The sequence below is a fragment of the Mus musculus genome, chromosome 7 (assembly GCF_000001635.26).
Source record: "Mus musculus strain C57BL/6J chromosome 7, GRCm38.p6 C57BL/6J".
Taxonomy (NCBI): Eukaryota; Metazoa; Chordata; class Mammalia; order Rodentia; family Muridae; genus Mus; species Mus musculus.
In genome coordinates, this window is record NC_000073.6 from 17,028,813 (window position 1) to 17,046,157 (window position 17,345).

General features: G+C 48.1%; 1 protein-coding gene across 3 annotated transcripts in view; it reads right to left on the minus strand.

Annotated features, from left to right (window-relative positions):
• Window positions 1–2,180: 2,180 nt before the first annotated feature.
• The window catches only part of Hif3a (hypoxia inducible factor 3, alpha subunit), a 31,435-nt gene continuing 16,270 nt past the window's right edge, over window positions 2,181–17,345 (minus strand). For 2 of the 3 annotated variants that reach the window (NM_001162950.1, NM_016868.3), the window contains exons 9-15: window positions 16,043–16,155; window positions 15,565–15,755; window positions 13,777–13,878; window positions 12,157–12,428; window positions 10,746–10,857; window positions 8,322–8,403; window positions 2,181–7,153 (exon numbers count right to left, since the gene is read on the minus strand). In NM_001162950.1, coding sequence (NP_001156422.1) covers window positions 7,056–7,153; window positions 8,322–8,403; window positions 10,746–10,857; window positions 12,157–12,428; window positions 13,777–13,878; window positions 15,565–15,755; window positions 16,043–16,155 — 970 coding nt within the window. In that variant the 3' untranslated portion in view covers window positions 2,181–7,055. The remainder of the gene's footprint in view (window positions 7,154–8,321; window positions 8,404–10,745; window positions 10,858–12,156; window positions 12,429–13,776; window positions 13,879–15,564; window positions 15,756–16,042; window positions 16,156–17,345) is intronic. The other variant, XM_011250628.3, reaches the window with a different exon arrangement.

Genomic DNA, 17,345 nt, shown 5'->3' on the forward strand with positions numbered 1-17,345 from the left:
GGGATACCTGAGACGCTGTTCCGAATACAAACAACCACACCAAAGGGATTTTTTTTTTTCTTCCGAGACAGGGTTTCTCTGTGTAGCCCTGGCTGTCCTGGAACTCACTCTGTAGACCAGGCTGGCCTTGAACTCAGAAATTCGCCTAACTCTGCCTCCCAAGTGCTGGGATTAAAGGCGTGTGCCACAACACCCCAGCCCCAAAGGGATCTTTTAAATGACACTGTTGCTGCTTGCATTTCCTGTGCCTGGATCAGAGCTTCAGCCTCCTCTGATGCTTGCGTTCATCCTCCCTCCTCCAGTTTACCTTCCATATGGCAGTCAGAGGCATCTTGCTGGAATACTGTAAAACTGGCACCCGCCGCAGCCTTCCATGGCTCCCCAGCTCCCTCGTGAGACAACCCAAACTCTTTCTGAGAAGCCACGGGTAGTCTAGCCTCCAGTAACATCTTCAGACCCCACTGTGTATCTTCCTATTCTAGTCTTTAAGTCCTCAATCTAGACACTAACACTATATATAAGTGCTTTAAGGCTGTGTATCAGCCTCACCTCCCCCGCTCCACCCCTGACTACAACTAACAATCACTCTGGAAAATCGATGTTGGTACACATGTCCATTTGACGTGTGTCCACAGGCATCAACGTATTCCTGAAGAGTCTGACTGAGAGTGAATCTGAATCTAATTTCTAGGCACAGTCCCTATTTGACTATACCTGCCAGTGCCAGTGGGATCATGTAGGAAGTGAATTTTCTTTTGATTTTTTTTTTTTTGAGGCAGTATCTGCTCTAACAAATTTGAACCCAGCTCCAATTGTTCCTGAAGCTATGTGATCTTGAGCAAGCCACAATACTATTATTTCCTCTGTGAGGAGGAGCTAGTAATAGTGCCTGCCTATACATGCAGAGGAGGCTTAAGAGAAGCCTGGCTTGGTGGCTCACCCTTGCAGTCCAGCATTTGAGAGGCTGAGGAGGAAGATTTATCCAGAGTTGTTTCAGGCTAGCATGAGCCACAGAGTTAGTTCCAGGTCAACCTGGGTTCTCTCTCTCTGTCTCTCTCTGTCTCTCTCTCTCTGTGTCTCTCTCTGTCTCTCTGTCTGTCTCCCCCCCCCCCCCTCTCTCCCTCTCTCTCCTTTTCCCAGCCAAAAAACCCTAACCTAACCAAAAGTTCATATGAGTTAGTGTTTACCTGAGAGACTTAACAGAAGCACTCTCCATGTAGAGGACATTACAGGTAGCCTGAGTTCAACAAAGTGAATCAAGCTGGAATGAGGGGCTGTTTAGGGGGTGTAGGAAGATCTTGTCCACCTGGGGGAAGCAAAAATGACTTCCTGGAGGAGTGTTAGGCCTGAGGTCACAAGTATTAGGTTTTGTTGGGTGTTTTTTGACAGGGTTCTATATAGTCTCTGCTGGCTTTAAACTCAGGCTACCTTCAGATAAGAGGTGCTGGCATTACAGGTCTGTGCCACTGAGCCCTGTCTTATGTGGTACTGAGGATGGAACTCAGGCCTTCATGCCCGCTAGGCAGTCACGTTATAAACTGAGGCGCATCTTCAGGAAAGACATTTAAAACAGAAGGCACAGCACGTGCAACAACTTGAAAGTGGTTTTGCCTGGGTTCCTGTGTGGGTCACATGGGAGAGGGGTAGAGGAGTGACACTCACGGAGTCGAAACAGAACAGATACACCCTCCCACACGGAATCTGCAGACTCAATCTCCCACACAGTCTCTCTCTCTCTCTCTCTCTCTCTCTCTCTCTCTCTCTCTCTCTCTCTCTGAATTACTGTGCTACAAAGTCCCACACACATATACAGCATCACAGCATCACACCGACATTAAGAAAAGAATCAAAGTGCACTGTGATCAGTCATGGCTGAAGATGTAGATCAATCCGTAGAGTAATTAGCATGCACAAGCTCCTGGGTTCAGTCCCCAGGACCGAAGAAAACAGGTGTGGTGAAGCATGCCTGTCATCCCAGCACTTGGGAGATAGAGAAGTTCTTGGCTACACAGTGAGTTAACGATCAGCCGTGATAGATCAGATCCTGCATTAAACAAACAAACGAACTCCAAACTCCACAGGCTACTGAGAAGCATCAGCAAGTAATGATGCTGCCTCCAAGCCTGAAGACTTGAGAGTGTGATACTTAGGACCCTCATGGTGAAAGGCAAGAATCAAGTCCTGCAAGTTGTCCTTTAATATGCACACATATAGTATGCACACACACCCAAACTCATGCACACAAAACAAATAAAATGAAAAAAAAAATCACAATGTTTGCAACAAGAAAGTACAGAAAAATATCCAGAAACTAACATCAATGTGCAGAAAGAATCACAATCCTCCCACCACAGAAGCATGGTACAAAGACCCACATGTTTCCACAAAATAGCAACATCAGCATACACAGAGACTCATACACACACAGAGACACACACACACACACACACAGCACCAGAAAGTATTATGAAAGCCAAATGTAGTGGTAGTGGCACACCCCTGTTATACCAGCACTTAAGAGGTGGAGGCAGGCTGATCAAAGTTACAGGTCATCCTTGGCTACACAGTGAATTTGAGGCTAGCCTGGTTTACAATAGGCTTTGTCACATTCTCCATAAAAAAACAAGGAATCCCAGCTACACAGTGTACCCACAACCTCCAAAGCAACCCCACAGATGAGTCAACACCGGTCTCTCTGGTGCCTAACAAGGAGAGGTCTTTATGGTGGTTTTGGAGACATTTGTGGGTTTCTGGGCTAAGGATAGCTGGGCCATGTCCTTCCCTCCCTCCTAGCCAGGACAATTTTTCCGGTTAAGGGCCCACAACACCCATGAGGGGAGAGAGGATTCAGTCCCTTTCCCCTGTAGCACCTGAACAGGCCACCTCTTGACAAGACAAAGTAGTGCCTTCCAAAGAGGGGTGAATAAGGTAGAGATGGGAGTCTTCTCCTGTGGAAGACCCAGAGTAGCACCATCGTGGAAGGGGAGCTGGGGGTTAGGAAGATGCATAGCTGGTGGGAGACAGTGGAGGGGTCCTGCCCTCTTTCCCCACCCCAAGATATGCAGATAGGGCTGTGCGTGTGCCTGTGTGCGGCTGGATTATGGAGCTCCTAGGAAGGAGAAGGAGCCCCAGGTCCCTAGATACCTGGAGTAGAGTTAAGGTTGAATGCATGCCTGGAGGCTTGGGGTGAGGTGTGAAAGAGGTTCTAGGGTAGAGAATTTTTAGGGCTATGAGACAGGAGGGGCTTGAGCGTGAACTTCATGAGCAGAACATCTGGGAGGAGAAGACTGGAGGGTTAAGAACTGAGACAAGTTCAGTGAGGGCTGGGAAGCCCAGACGGAGCTAGAAGGATCAGATTTGAACCCAGGGAGTCAAGGGGTGCGAGATCTTAGATCAAGGACATCTACATGGTGAGTTCTAGATTCTACAACGAGAGACATTTGAAGGCTACATACTAGAGCCTGAGGAAGGAGAAGCAGAAGCCAGAGGCAACTGGAAACTATGAGGCCTAGAACCCCAAGGAACCCAGAGAGACAGAATTAGACAAAGCGTAGGAGAGGGATGTGTCTCTGCTGGTAGAGTGCTTGATTGTCACGCACAAAGCTGGGGTTCATCCCTGGCACCACACAAAGTGAGCAAGCTGCTGGACACCTGCAATCGCAGCATTTGAGAGGCAGAGGGAAGAGGGTCACAAGTTCAAGGTCATCTCTGGCTCTATAGTGAGCTGGAGGCCAGTCAGAGCTGCATGTCATCCAGCCCATTCCTGGGGAAAGAAAAGCCCCCAAACCAAGGTCTAGAATCCACAGGGATTTTAGGATCTTAAATCTAGAATCAAGATTGGGGTTCTAAGGCTTAGAACTAGAGAAATATAGAAGGCAAGATATCCGCTGATATTTTCAAACTCTGTTCTAGATTCAGGGTACTTTGAGTTGTTAAGATCTGAAGTAAAGAGGACTGGGCAATTGTGGGGTCTAGAACCAAAGAAACTCATGGGATAGGTCTAGATGCAGAAGACATTTATAGAGGCTGGGTGTAGCTCAGTTGGTAGAGTACTTGCCTAGCATGCATGAAGCTCTGGCTTCAGTCTCCAACACCACATACAACTAGGCATGTCTGTAACCCCAGCACTTGGTGGGGTGGGTGAAGGGGTATCACGGATTTAAAATCATTTGGCTACATAGCAATTTTATGGTCAATGAATTTAAGACACTGTCTCAAAACAGTAACAAACCCCAGAAGATATTTGCTGTTTGTTTTGTTCTGTTTTGTTGATTTTGAGACAGGGTTTCTCCATGTAGCCCTGGCATCCTGGAACTTGCTCGATAGATCAGCTGGCCTCAAACTTAGAGATTTGCCTCCTTCTGCTTCCTAAGTGCTAGGATCAGAGACGTGCACCACCACTGCCCACCTTGATATTTGAAGCTCAGTAATAGGCAGATCACCAGAGCATCTGAGAACAGAGGATCCTGGAAGTTTCGGGGTCTAGAGTTTACATAATCTAAAACATGGGTAATGATTAAAGGTAATGAAATCCAGAACCCAAAAGAATGGGCACGTGGTATGTGGTTCCAGAAAGGCCAGATCCAAGTTCAAGACATAAAACTCACTCCACTCCTCCTTACTGGGGGAAAGCACAGGGGTCTGAAGAACAATAAACTCGACATCATGAGGTTTGGAACCAAAATGATCTAGAAATCAGGTCTGGATTTGAAACCAACTGTCTTACAGATTAGAAAGACCGGAGCTAATAAGAAGCTTGGAGTTGGGGAATCCAGAAACAAGAGGAGATCGCCAATTATAAGATTAGCTGGCCCCAGTCTCAAAGGCCTGTAATTCCCAGCTACTCGGGAGGCTGAAGCAGGATGAGTTCAGGGTCTATCTGAACAGACTTGAGTTCAAGGTTAGTCTGTGCAACCAATAAAGATCCTGTCTCAAAATAAGACATAAGACAGGACTGGGGAAAGCTCCGTGGTAGAGTGCTTGCCTAGCACGTGCAAGGCCTGAGGTTTAATCCTTGCTACTACACACACCAATGGTCTGCAATGACAGGCAGCAGAGGGCATGAGAACCAGAGGATTTTTAAGAAGAGGCCTAGAACCAGAGGAAATTACAGAATAAGCCTTGAAGCTAGAGGATTCTTGGTGGTTGTAGGCTTTAGATCCAGAGAGCTTTACAGATTATGTAATTCAAACCCCACTTTAAAATGGCAGATTGGGAGCTGTGAGATCCAGCCCAAGAAAGAACTAAAGAGTATGAGATGTGGAAGTAGAGGGGTTTGAAGAAATTGAGGTCTTTAACAGACCATGTTGGAAATGATGCTGTCTAGAACCAGGGGGGAAGCCAATGATAACACAGTGTAGAACCAGGGGGAAGTCAATGACAGCACAGTCTAGAACCAGGGAATGCCAGAGAAGGCTAGTGGTCATCTAGTTTAGAACCAGTGAAGACCAGAGGCAGCATAACCTAGAATCAAAGAAGCTCATAGGCTGTAGAGTCTAGAACAGCAGCTCTCAATCTGTGGGCTGTGACCACTTTGAGGATCAGATATCAGATATCCTGCATACCAGATATTTACATTATGATTCATAACAGATGCAAAATTACAGTTATGAAGCAGCAATGAAATAAATTTATAGTCAGTGGTCACTACAACATGAGAAACTGTATTAGAGGGTTGCAGCATTAGGAAGGTTGAGAACCCCTGTTCTAGAACCACAGAAAACCAGAGGGCCTAAAGTCTAGAATCAGAGAAAAGGCCAGAGAAGTGGCATGGTCTAGAACCAGAGCCAGGTCCAAAGGCCTGCAGTCTAGAGTCAGGTAAAAGACTGGAGACTGTACAGACTAGAACTAGAGAATGTCAGAGATTGAACAGTCTAGAACAAAAGAAGGCAGGAACAACACAGTTTAGAACCATGGAGGCCAGAGGCCACAGTGTCTAGAACAAGGGAAGGCCAGAGGTCATGAGTCACAAACTAGAGGAGACCACTGGTGGTACAGTCTACAGCCAATGAAGCTCACAGGTTTCACATTCTAGAAACAGAAAAAAGATGAGAAATATGGAGTCAGAGAGCCAGGGAAAAGCCATGGATTGTATGTTTTAGAACCAAGAAGTAGAAAGTCTAGAATCAGAGAACCCAGAGATCTCTAGAACCAGAGAAGGCCCAAGGGTTTTCAGTCTAGAGCCAACAAAGACCAGGAGCTACATGTCTAGGTGCAAGGAAGAGAGAAAGTGGTATAGCCTAGGTCCAGGGAAGGCTAGAAGTTGCACAGTCTACAAACAGTAAAGGTGGGAGTCAAGTATTCAAGATCCAGAGATTATAGGTCTGTGGAGTGGAGGAAGTCGCTGGCTCCCCCTAACACAGGAAGATCACAAATGAAGTCATTATTTAGGCAGCGTCTGGGGCCAGCATGAAGTCAGGAGCAGACATGGCAAGCAGAGCTGGGGGGCAGTTGGAAGGCTGAGACTCCATAAGTTGTTTGAGGTGAAATCTGACCCAGAGTCTTCCCACATTTGCCACGGAAGAGGGGGAAGACCAGAGTCTCACAATTGCTGTGGATCTGTGCAATGCAGAGTGACTGAATGCCCTATTGTGAAAAGGACAAAGTCAAGCCGATAGAAGAGGAACAGGGAGAAAACAAAAAACAAACAAAAAAACCAAAACAACAACCAAAAAATGTGATTACAGTTGTCTAAGCTCCATGGGGCCAGGATCAGAGATGGATCTCCGATTCTCCCAACCCCTCATTCTCCCAAATAAAGCAAAGAGAGTCAGAAAAAGGGGTATTGAGGTATGGAGAACTGTGGAGAACCCCAAAGGAAGTCCTGAGAGGAGGTGGGGAGGGTCACACACCCCTCCCAAAGGTCACTGAGCTGAGAATACCCAAGAAGCCTCCGACTGGGGGCAGCAGAAGGTTGGGGGGCTGAGGTAGGACTGTGGCTGGCTGGGGGGGGCACACTCAGAGGAGAGAGGCCCCATCCTGGGTGTAGGCTGCTGGTGTGGAGTGTGGCTGAGTCCTTTCTGGGATAGAAGAAGAGGGCTGAGAGGAAGGCTGACTCAGTGGGTCTGGCCCAAGCCTGCTGCTGGCGGGAAGCGGTTCCTGGGCTGGACAGTTTCCTCATGCTGGCAGAGAGAGAGCAGCGAGGGAGCTAGGCCTGCAGAGAAAAGGGAGGCGAATCAGGAGAGAATCAGCACCCATATACGTACGTGCATCTAAGGCAGGGAGGCAGGCTGGCAAGATGGCTCAGGGGGTTCAGGTGTTTGCTGCAAACCTTGACAATCTGAGTTCAGTCCCTAGAAACCATAGACAGGTTGGAAGGCAAGAACAGGCCACTGGGTTCCATCCCCAGGACCCACCAGAGGCTCCAAGAGAAGCCAAAGCTTTTGGTAGCTGAGGGAAAAATCTCCATAAAAAGGCAAACAAGCCGAAAGGCTGCAGAGCCAGCACTGCCCCACCCTGCAGCCACAGAAGGAGGTGTTTCTCGGACACTTACTACAGGACAGTTCTTGGGTGAATTCTGCCCATGCAGCATCTCCACAGTTCATGTCTCCAAACAGGCTCTCCAGGGAAGAACTGTAGCCATAGCCCCCACTGACAGATAGAGGAGCCGAGGCTTCACAAGCAGCCGACCCAAAACCTCATGGCTGGGAGTTACCTTGTGGAGCTATCTTAACCTGGCTAAGCTCTGAAGTGGACTTGTATCTGGGTCCAGGAGACCTTGGCTTCCACCCCAAGGGGTAGCCTTCCTTCTTATCCTTCCTTCTTATCCTTCCGTAGCATCTCTCTTTCTTTCCACAGGGCTCAGGAGAACAGGGAAGGGTTGTGGGCACCTTCTGCATTGGACAGTTTTATGTCAACTTGACACAAGCTAGAGTCATCTGAGAGGAGGGGGCCTCAATTGAGAAAATGCCTCCTTAAGACTGGGTTGTAGGCAAGCCTGTAGGGCATTGTCTTAATCAGTGATTGATCGGGGAGGGCCCATGGGCTGGGTGGTGCTATCCCAGGGCTAGAGGTTCTGGGTTGTATAAGAAAGTAGGTTGAGCATGTGAGGGGGAGTAAGCCAGCAAGCAGCACCCCTCCATGGCTTCTGCATCAGCTCCTGCCTCCAGGTTCCTGCCCTGCTTGAGTTCCTGTCCTGACTTCCTTCAGTGATGGCCTAGGATGTGGAGGTGGTCCTGGTGTTTCATCACAGAGAAAAGCAACCCTAAGATACCCTCCCTCACCCTCCCCTAAGGTGCTTCCCCTCCTCTTTCAGTTACTTCTGGGACCATCCAGGGAGGAAGAGGCCTGACGTTTCTGTAGAGCCAGACTTTATGACTCACCCAAGGGCTCATGAGAATGCACGAGGGGGGCTCTGGGATCCTGCTGGTTCCCCGGGAGTTGTCGACCTTGCAGAAGGAAACTCTGGGGAGTGAGGGAGACAAGAGCTGTCATCATCACCATTAATGCCATTATCAGTACCACGACCATCATCAGCCTCAAACAGCCATTAGCATCCTCATCCTATTAGCTCTATCAGCATCAGCATTTCAACACCATCATCAGCACCACCACTAACACCACCACCACCACCACCACCACCACCACCACCATCATCATCATCATCATCATCATCATCATCATCATCATCATCGTATCTGACAAGGCAGTATGGTGCAGTGGTTAATTGGATCCTGGTAAGTACTAGTCATTTGAGAGACTTTGGGAAAGTCACTATTCTGGACATCCTCTGGGTGGTCCTTCCTCCTTTCTCCACCTCTGTGGCCCAGCACTGACTACAGTGCTGTGCAACTTTGCTGTTTTCTTACTGGACTCAGCAGACCCTAGCCAGTGGGAAGAGGAAGGCAGCTGTCCAGCTGGGCTGCTGCGGGTTGGCTGTGCCCCACTCTGGAAGGTGTTAGCCCTTAATGGCTAGGGCCAGTGCTGGCTGCTACAGCACCGCACTCACACCCCCGACAGTCCTGTTGTTAAATTCTTCTCAGCGTCCCATCTAAGTGTGCTGTATAGACTGACCGTTAATGCTCTTTTCCTTCTGTGTACCTGTCTCACCACAATGATGCTTACTATTATTAAATACTATGAAAGTATACTCAGGAGGATTAGATAAGTTAGTCTTGTACTTCAGCGCAGCAGTAAAATGTGAGCTATTGATACTATTAGTCACACCCTTCATATTCAAACAGTTCTTGCAGACTATGGAGCAGAGAAGCCCTGTAGGATAGGGATGCAGTAGACAAAGGGATTACAGAAGTCATCCAACCCAGGGTGGCTTTAAGAAATAAACCAGATTTTGCTGTTGTGCACAATAGATTTTTTTTCTCACATTGTCTTTTGAGACAGGGTCTCACTATGTAGTTCGGGCTCACCTCCATCTGGTCATCCTCCTGCCTAAGTCTCCCTAGGGCTGGGGTTTTGGCCATGCTCCCACACTTGGCTCCAGCATTTATTCTTTAAACACTACAGATCTGAGGCTATTCTGATTTTGGAGGAGGACCACGGAAGGCGAGAAGATTCCTTCTCATCCGATGAACTGCTGTGGGACCGTGAAAGGCAGCCTGTGTTCTGGTCAAGCTAGGTTTAAACCCCTAATCTGCAGGGGCAGACTAATCTGCAAGGGGCGGAAGGCCCATTTGCCACGCTCCCAGACACAGGCTCCTGACATGAGGCCCAGCTCTATAATTCTCTGGCCATCAGTCTCGTAAGCTGTCCAGACTCCACCCCCACAGTTACCTGGCAACAGCCAGATAGCCACAGACCACTATAAAAGGAGATGCTTGCCCCTCCTCACTCTCTTGCTCCCTCTCTTACCCTCTTGCTCTTACTCTTGCCTCTCCCCCTCCTTCCCCCACCTCCCTTCCCCCGTCTCCCCAAGTGGCCATGGCTGCCCTCTGCTTCTCTACTCTCTCCCTCTCTCTGCCTTTGTACAATAAACGCCTTAAAACCATGGACTGCTTCTTCTCTTTGGACCCGCCATGCTGAAGCAATGGAGCAGGCTTCCCTCTAACGAGCTGCACGTCTAACCTCCGGCTAGGAAGCCTCCCTGTGCTCCAACTACTGCCGCCACCAACCCAAGCTGTCCAAGCAAGCCACCTGAGCTAGCTAGACTCTCTCATCCCTGTGGTAACCTGCCAGAGCTCTCCTCCTATCCTTTTCCGTTCGTCCCCCGGGGCCAGACTGCTCTCAGCTCTTCCACAGTATCTGGGATGTCGGAGAGCGAAAACCTGTTGTCCCTGGCCTCCGTGCGGCCCAGGAACCCCAGAACCGGCTTTTCCACGGTGCTCGGTGGTCTCTGGTGCCCGAGAGTCGGAGCCTGACTCCAGCAGTTCTGCAGGGAACTTAGACTATGCCTTTTCCTCACCTCTGGAGTGGGATCCCGCGGCTTCTCACAGTCCAACGCCTGCCTGGCTGTTCCGTGGGGGTCAGCGCCAGTCAACCATCCCTGAATCTGCCTCGCCCAGTGGCCCTAGCCCTAAGCGGACGCAGGACCCCATTTTTTTTGCCCCACAAACTGCCTCACTATTCTTGAGTTACTTCATGTCTTTTTTGGGTACTAGCTACGTATTTGCAGACTGAGAGGATCAAGGTCCTGTCTCCAGCTGGACCATTGATCTTCCATCTGACCTTCAGCCAGCCCCTGGCCCTCTTTGGTTTTCCCATCTATAACATTGGAGGTTTTGCATCTGCTGGGTTCAGAGACTTGGAGAACATTCCCCCCGCCCACACACAGCCCGAGTCTCTAAACTTACCAGGCTGAGCGGAGGCAGCAGGAAGCTTCCAGGTTCTAGTCTTGGGGACCGCTTGGGCGGCTTAGTTTCCAGCAGCTCCAACCCTTTGTCCTCTGAGCTCTGGGCCAAGGCCCTATAGAGACACAGGAAGATTCTCAAAACGCAGGAAGCCTGGGCAAATGTGGGTACCGGTGTGGAAGCTGATGCCCTTCCCACACAATGCTTACATACATGCCTACCAGTGTACTCATCCACCCACAGAGCATCCTTTCACTCATAGGAACTGTGACCTACAGTTTCCCCCTAGTAGGTCATCTGTCTTCTCCCCCGACTCCTTTCTGCCCATTTGTCCATTTACCCTACTCATTCATTCTTTCTCCCACCTACTCACTCATGCTATTCACTTATCCACTCACCCATCTGTCTACTCATTCATTCATTCACTCATTCACTCATTCATGAAAATATTCATTCATGATATATTCATTCATTCATGAAAATATCCATTCATTCATTCATGCATATACTCATTCATTCACTCATTCATCTATCATGCTCCTCCTATCCATGCATAGGTGATCCACCTATTGATTAATCTACCCTTTAAAGATCTATCTATCTATTCACTGAGCTTTCCATTTATCTTTTTTTTCCACCTATCTATTCACCCATCTAACCTCCCATTCACCTTCCAGCCACCATCCACTCATCTATTGATTTTTTTATCTACCCATTTATCCATTCATCCATTTACCTACCCACCACTAATTTTTTTCCCATCTCTGTATTTACCCATTCATCCACCTCCCCACAATGGCAATATAGCTCAGCACTGGAGAATCCACGCAGAACTCATCAGTGAGGGGTTAGGGTATGGCTCAGTAGTTGAGCACCTAGCTAGAGTTCCGTAGTGACTGAATGTCTCCGAACTGGTGGATTCTAGAAAAGCACTCTGCCATTGAATCATACCCCCAAACTCTCATTGGGGATTCTAGGCAGGGGCTCTACCATTGAGCCACACCCCATCCCCTCACTGGGGGATTCTAGGCAGGGACTCTACCACTGAACCACGCCCCCAGCCCCTCATTGGGGGATTCTAGGCAGGGACTCTACCACTGAGCCACGCCCCCAGCCCCTCATTGGGGGATTCTAGGCAAGTTCTCTACTGTGGAGCTGTATTTCCAGCCCCAGTTTCTTCCCATTATAACAAAAACTGTCACTAAGTCGTATGCAAATGTGTCATAATGACTGATCCTGGCTGCTGTGGGATTTGGATAAATGGTGAGAAAAAGGTGGTCCAGTAGGTGGGACACATGGAGGGCCTGGCTGGAGAGATGGAGACAGGAAGCATGCTGAGGGACGGGGCTGACGCATGAGAGGATCAGGGACATTCTATATGCCTGTGTTATGCCCCTCTCTCGCTGTGGCTCACCTCTTCCGAGTTCCAGGCATCAGGGAGGCTGTGGGGCGATCGCCCCTGGAAGGACTGGAACAGTTCAGTCGTGGATCACTCCCCCAGCGGGGTAGTAGGGAGGGCTCAGGGATAGGAGGCGACAGGCCATGGAAGCTCCGAGCACGGGGCCTGCGGGCCACCCTGGGAGGTCTGCGGTGGACTTTGGGCAATTGCTCGCTGGAGTTGAGCTGGAAGTCATCATCCATGGAGATGTAGGGGGCCAGCATCTCCAAGTCCAGAGTGTCAGGGTCCTGCAGGAGGCAGGAGAGTGTTCACAGCAGGGCCCATGGCCTGGGGGAGCCCAAGAGGGCATGGCAACTCTGACAGTCTCATTTGTGCCTGTGTTTGTCTCTGTTTCTCTTTTGGTGTCTTTGTGGCTTTGACCAGTCTCTCCAGATCTGCTTGTGGCTGTCTTTCTGTCTATCTCTTCTCTCTCTCTCTCTCTCTCTCTCTCTCTCTCTCTCTCTCTCTCTCTCTCTCTTTCCCTGTTTCTGTATCTATTTCTTTGTCTGTCTCTCACTCTCTGTCACTTGTCATCTCTCCCCTTTTTGTGTGTATCTCTCCCCCCTTCTTCATTTCTGTCTTTTCTTACCCTATCTCTCTGTCTTTCTATCCTCCTGTCTGTCCCTCTCCTCATCTCTTTCCATCTTTCCTCTTCTTGGTCTCTGTCTCCACCTCCCTCTGTATCACTGTCTGCCTTTGTCTTTGTCTCTCTTGAGTGCTTGTTTCTCTGTTCTCTGCCCCTGCCTCTGTCTCTTGTTTTGATTGTCTATCATTTTGTCTCTATATTTCTTTCTATCTCCCTTTCTGCTCTTTTGTCTTCTCTTTCCTATGCCCAGCCAATGAAACCATGGTCTACTATGTGTGTGTGTGTGTGTGTATGTATATATATATGCATATGTATCTACTATCTATCTATAATCTATCTGCCATCTATTATCTGTCATTTAACTATCTACTCTATCTACCTTCTATCTCTCTATATCTATCTTCTATCTACCAATTTATCTGTCATCTATTTATCTGTCATCTATCTATACCTATCTATCATCTATCTATCTATCTATCTATCTATCTATCTATCTATCTTCCATCTCCCAATCAATCTCTCCATCTATTATCTATCTATAATCTGTCATCTATCAATCACACATATCTATCTAATCTGTCACCTATCAATCATCTATCTATAATCTGTCATCTATCTATCTATCTCTCTATCTTCCATCTCCCAATCAATCTCTCCATCTATTATCTATCTATAATCTGTCATCTATCAATCACACATATCTATCTAATCTGTCACCTATCAATCATCTATCTATAATCTGTCATCTATCTATCTATCTCTCTATCTTCTCCCTACCAATCAATCTATCCATCTATTATCTATCTATACTATCTATAATGTCACATCTAATCTGTCATCTATTTATTAATCAATCAATCAACCAATCAATCACCTATCTATAATCTGTCATCTATCTACCTATCCATCCATCCATCCACCCATCCATGTTTCCATCTATCCACACATCCATTCATCCCGTCACCCTTCTATAAAGCCAGATAAGCTGACCCCTTCATGCTGGTTCTCACCTGAGCTATATCTAGATCTGTCTCCACGGTCTTGTTTTTCTGGGCAGTGGAGAGTCTGTGCGCATTTTCCAAGCCCACTGTCAACTTATCTGGGAGATCAGCCTGGAGGGGAAGAGAGCAGAGACACGGGAGACTGAGTCTGAGGAGGTGCTGACAATAATAGTTTCGGGCAGAGGTGGGGGTCTTAGGCTGAAGATTACAAGAGGTCAAACAGCAATGCAAATGAAGGTGGTTTTGTTTGTTTGCTTCTTTGTTTTTGTTTTGAGACATTGTCTCAAGTAGTCCAAGATGGCCCAGAATTCCCAGTGTAGCAGAGGATGACTTAGCACTTTGGGTCTTCCTGCCTCCAGTTCCTAAATTCTGGGATTACAGATGTGTCTCTTCATTCTTGGCTTTATTTACTGATTTATTATTTTAAGGCAAGGTCTGTGATGGTTAGCTTTAATTATCAGCTTGCCATAATCTAGACTCTCCTAGGCAAAGGGACTGTCTACACTGAATTGGCCTGTGGATGTCTGTGGGTAATGGTCTTTTTTTTTTTTTTTAATGTGTTTGCTTGTTTGTTTAAATATTTATTTATTTATTTTATGTATATGAATACACTGTAACTGTCTTTAGACACACCAGAAGAGGGCATTAGAACCTATTACAGATGGCTGTGAGCCACCATTGGTTGCTAGGAATTGAACTCAGGACCTCTGGAAGAGCAGTCAGTGCTCTTAACCACTGGGCCATCCCTCCAGCCCTGTGGGTGATAGTCTTAATGAAGCTAATTGAGGTAGGGGCTGGAGATATTGCTGGCTGATATTGCTGGAGATAGTCCTAGTACACATATGGTAACTCAAAAAACATCCATAACTCCAGTTTTGGGGGATCTGATGCCCTCTTCTGACTGCCACAGGAACCAGACACATAAGTGGTCCACACACATATATGCAGACAAAACACATGCAAAAATGTAAACTTAATTGATGTGAGAAGACCTAGCCCACTGTGGGTGACACCATTCCCTAGTCAGGGGTCCAGAACTGCATAATGGAGAAATGACATTGAGCACCAGAGGGCACACATTTCTCTCTGCCCCTGACTATGGGTGTGATATGACCTGTTGTCTCAAGCTCTTGCCATTGTGTCTTCCTGCCATGATAAAATAAAACCTGGAATTGCAAATCAAAATAAACCCCTTTCCTCCTATGTTGTGTGTGTGTGTGTGATGCACATGAGTGCAGGTACCCACAGAGTCCAAAAGAGGATGCTGTGGGATCTTCTGGGACTGGGAATTACAGGTGATTGTGACCCATCCAGGGCGGTTCCTGACTACTAAACTCTGGTTCTCTGCAACAGCAAGCACTCTTAACCACTGAGCAACCTCTCCAGCCCCTTTTGTCAGGATAGTTTGCCACAGCAATAGAAATGAAAGTTGAAGAGGGTCTCATTCCAGGCTGCTCTAGAACTCACTAGAGAGCTAAGGCTGGCCTTGAACTCTTCCTACCTCAGCCTCCCAAATGCTGGTATTGCAGGTGTGCACCTCCATGCCTGGCTGTTTGATTTTTGAGACAAGGTTTTACTGTGTAGTTTAGGTTAGCCTTAAACTCAGCCCTCCTGCCTCAGCTTCCCAAGTACTGGGATCACAGGTGTGTGTTATAATATCTATCTTGTAACCTATGTCTTAGAGAAACCCCATTTCATCTCTGAGGTGGAGATATTGGCAACATAGAATAGCAAGGCTCAAGCCAGAGGCCCTAAGCAGCACATGTTCCACGTGCTCAGACAGGAGACACCGTTTACCGGAAGAGGACTTTGGGGTCTCCGTGTAGCTTGTGGGGTGCTGGGCGTGGCAGCTGGGGGAGGTCCATCCAGGATGGGTGCCATGAGGCGGCGCAGGTCTGGACTACAGAAACGGCGAGGGTCAGCAGCCAGGGAGGCCTCACTCAGGGCCGGAGGGTGCAGGAAGGCCAGGATCCGCGGAGCAGGAGAGTCTGCAGGGTGAACAGAACCTAGTTACCCAAGGCTGAAGGCCAGACCCTGCTCTGCTGTGCCAAGCCTAGAGGATGACTGTGACATTTTCAGCAGCACATCAGAATGGCCACTGTGTTCGCTGCTGGAGAGGAGTAGCCGAAGGGCCTCGTTCTGGGTCATCTCACAGCCAGATTGCTGTGTTGAGACTGGCCCGACGCAGAGAGAGGCAGTAGATAGACAGGTCCACAGTAAATGCACCTGGCCTTCCTTCTTGGGGTCCTGAGGACACAATGGCCTTGAACCATACCTACACTGTTGCCAGGGATACCCTTCTGCGAGGAGGCACTCAGCCGAGGGGGTCTGCGAGTATGTTGCTCCGTTTGTTCCAGAGACAGCACCACTCCGGTCTCTTCTACACGGCTGAGGGGAGGGGCAAGGCAAAGAGTGGGAGTCAGAGAGGGTCCTTGCTCACCCGCAGCTGCGGCCGATGTCTTCCCACAGAGGCCATTTCACCCAGGAGCTGAAGGGAATTTGCCACAAAACAATTTCCCACCGCTTTTTCACCAGGATTTATTTTGTTTTGAGATGAGCCAGCCTTATGTAGCCCAGGCTGGCCTCAGACTCATTATGTAGCCATGAATGACGTAATCTGATTCTCCTGAGTGCCGGGATTACAGGCACATGCCACCATGCTCAGTTTATGGGGTCTGAGGATGGAATACCAGGCTTCAGGCATGCTAGGTAAACATTCTACTGACTGAGCTACATCCCCAGCCCTTCTGAAATGAATGCAAACACTTAGGATAAGGGGGCTCAACCTGTAATGGCATTGATAGATTGACTGATTAGTCTGTTTACTGTGCTGGGGTTTGAACCTAGGACCTCTTGCATGCCAGGCAAACTCTCCTCCACTGAGCTATGTCCCTAGCTCCTGTAATGTTGCTGAAATGAAACTAAAAGCCTGGAGCAGTGGAGCCAACATACATTCCAACACTTGGGAGGCTGAGGCAGGAAGTTTGAGAGTTAGAGGCCATCTTGAGCTACCACTAGGAGACCCTGTCTCAACAAGACAAAACAAAACAGAACTTGTTGCCACTGCCTGTGATCCCAAGACTTCAGAGGTGGAGGCAAGAGGGTCAGAGTCTCAGCTACAAAGTGAATTTAATGTTGGTCTGCTCTATAGAAGACTATGTCTCCAAAAAACTTAAAAAAAAAAAAAACTCTAAAAAATTTAACATATTCTTCATTGCTTTTCCAAATATGAAGAATTCATAGCTACATTTCTATGAATAAGCATTTATTTGAGAAGCTTCTATTCATAGACATCCCATCCTCAAGGGAACAGGTTTATAAATACATCCTTCTTCTGTCCCCCGCACCTCCCAGCCCACAGTCTCTGGCTCTGGAGTCAATCCAAATGCTGGCTGGAAAACCTGGCTTTGGGGAGTGGGTCTGAGGTTGAGAAAAATGAATTAATTTGCATCTCATTAGCATAAGCCTCCTATAGGACAGAATGCAGGTGGGTCTGGTGCTCCTAGCAGCTCTTGGAGAAGTTTGACTCTTAACCTTCATTAAACCTAGCCTGGAGATGTACCAATTTAAGCCAGCTA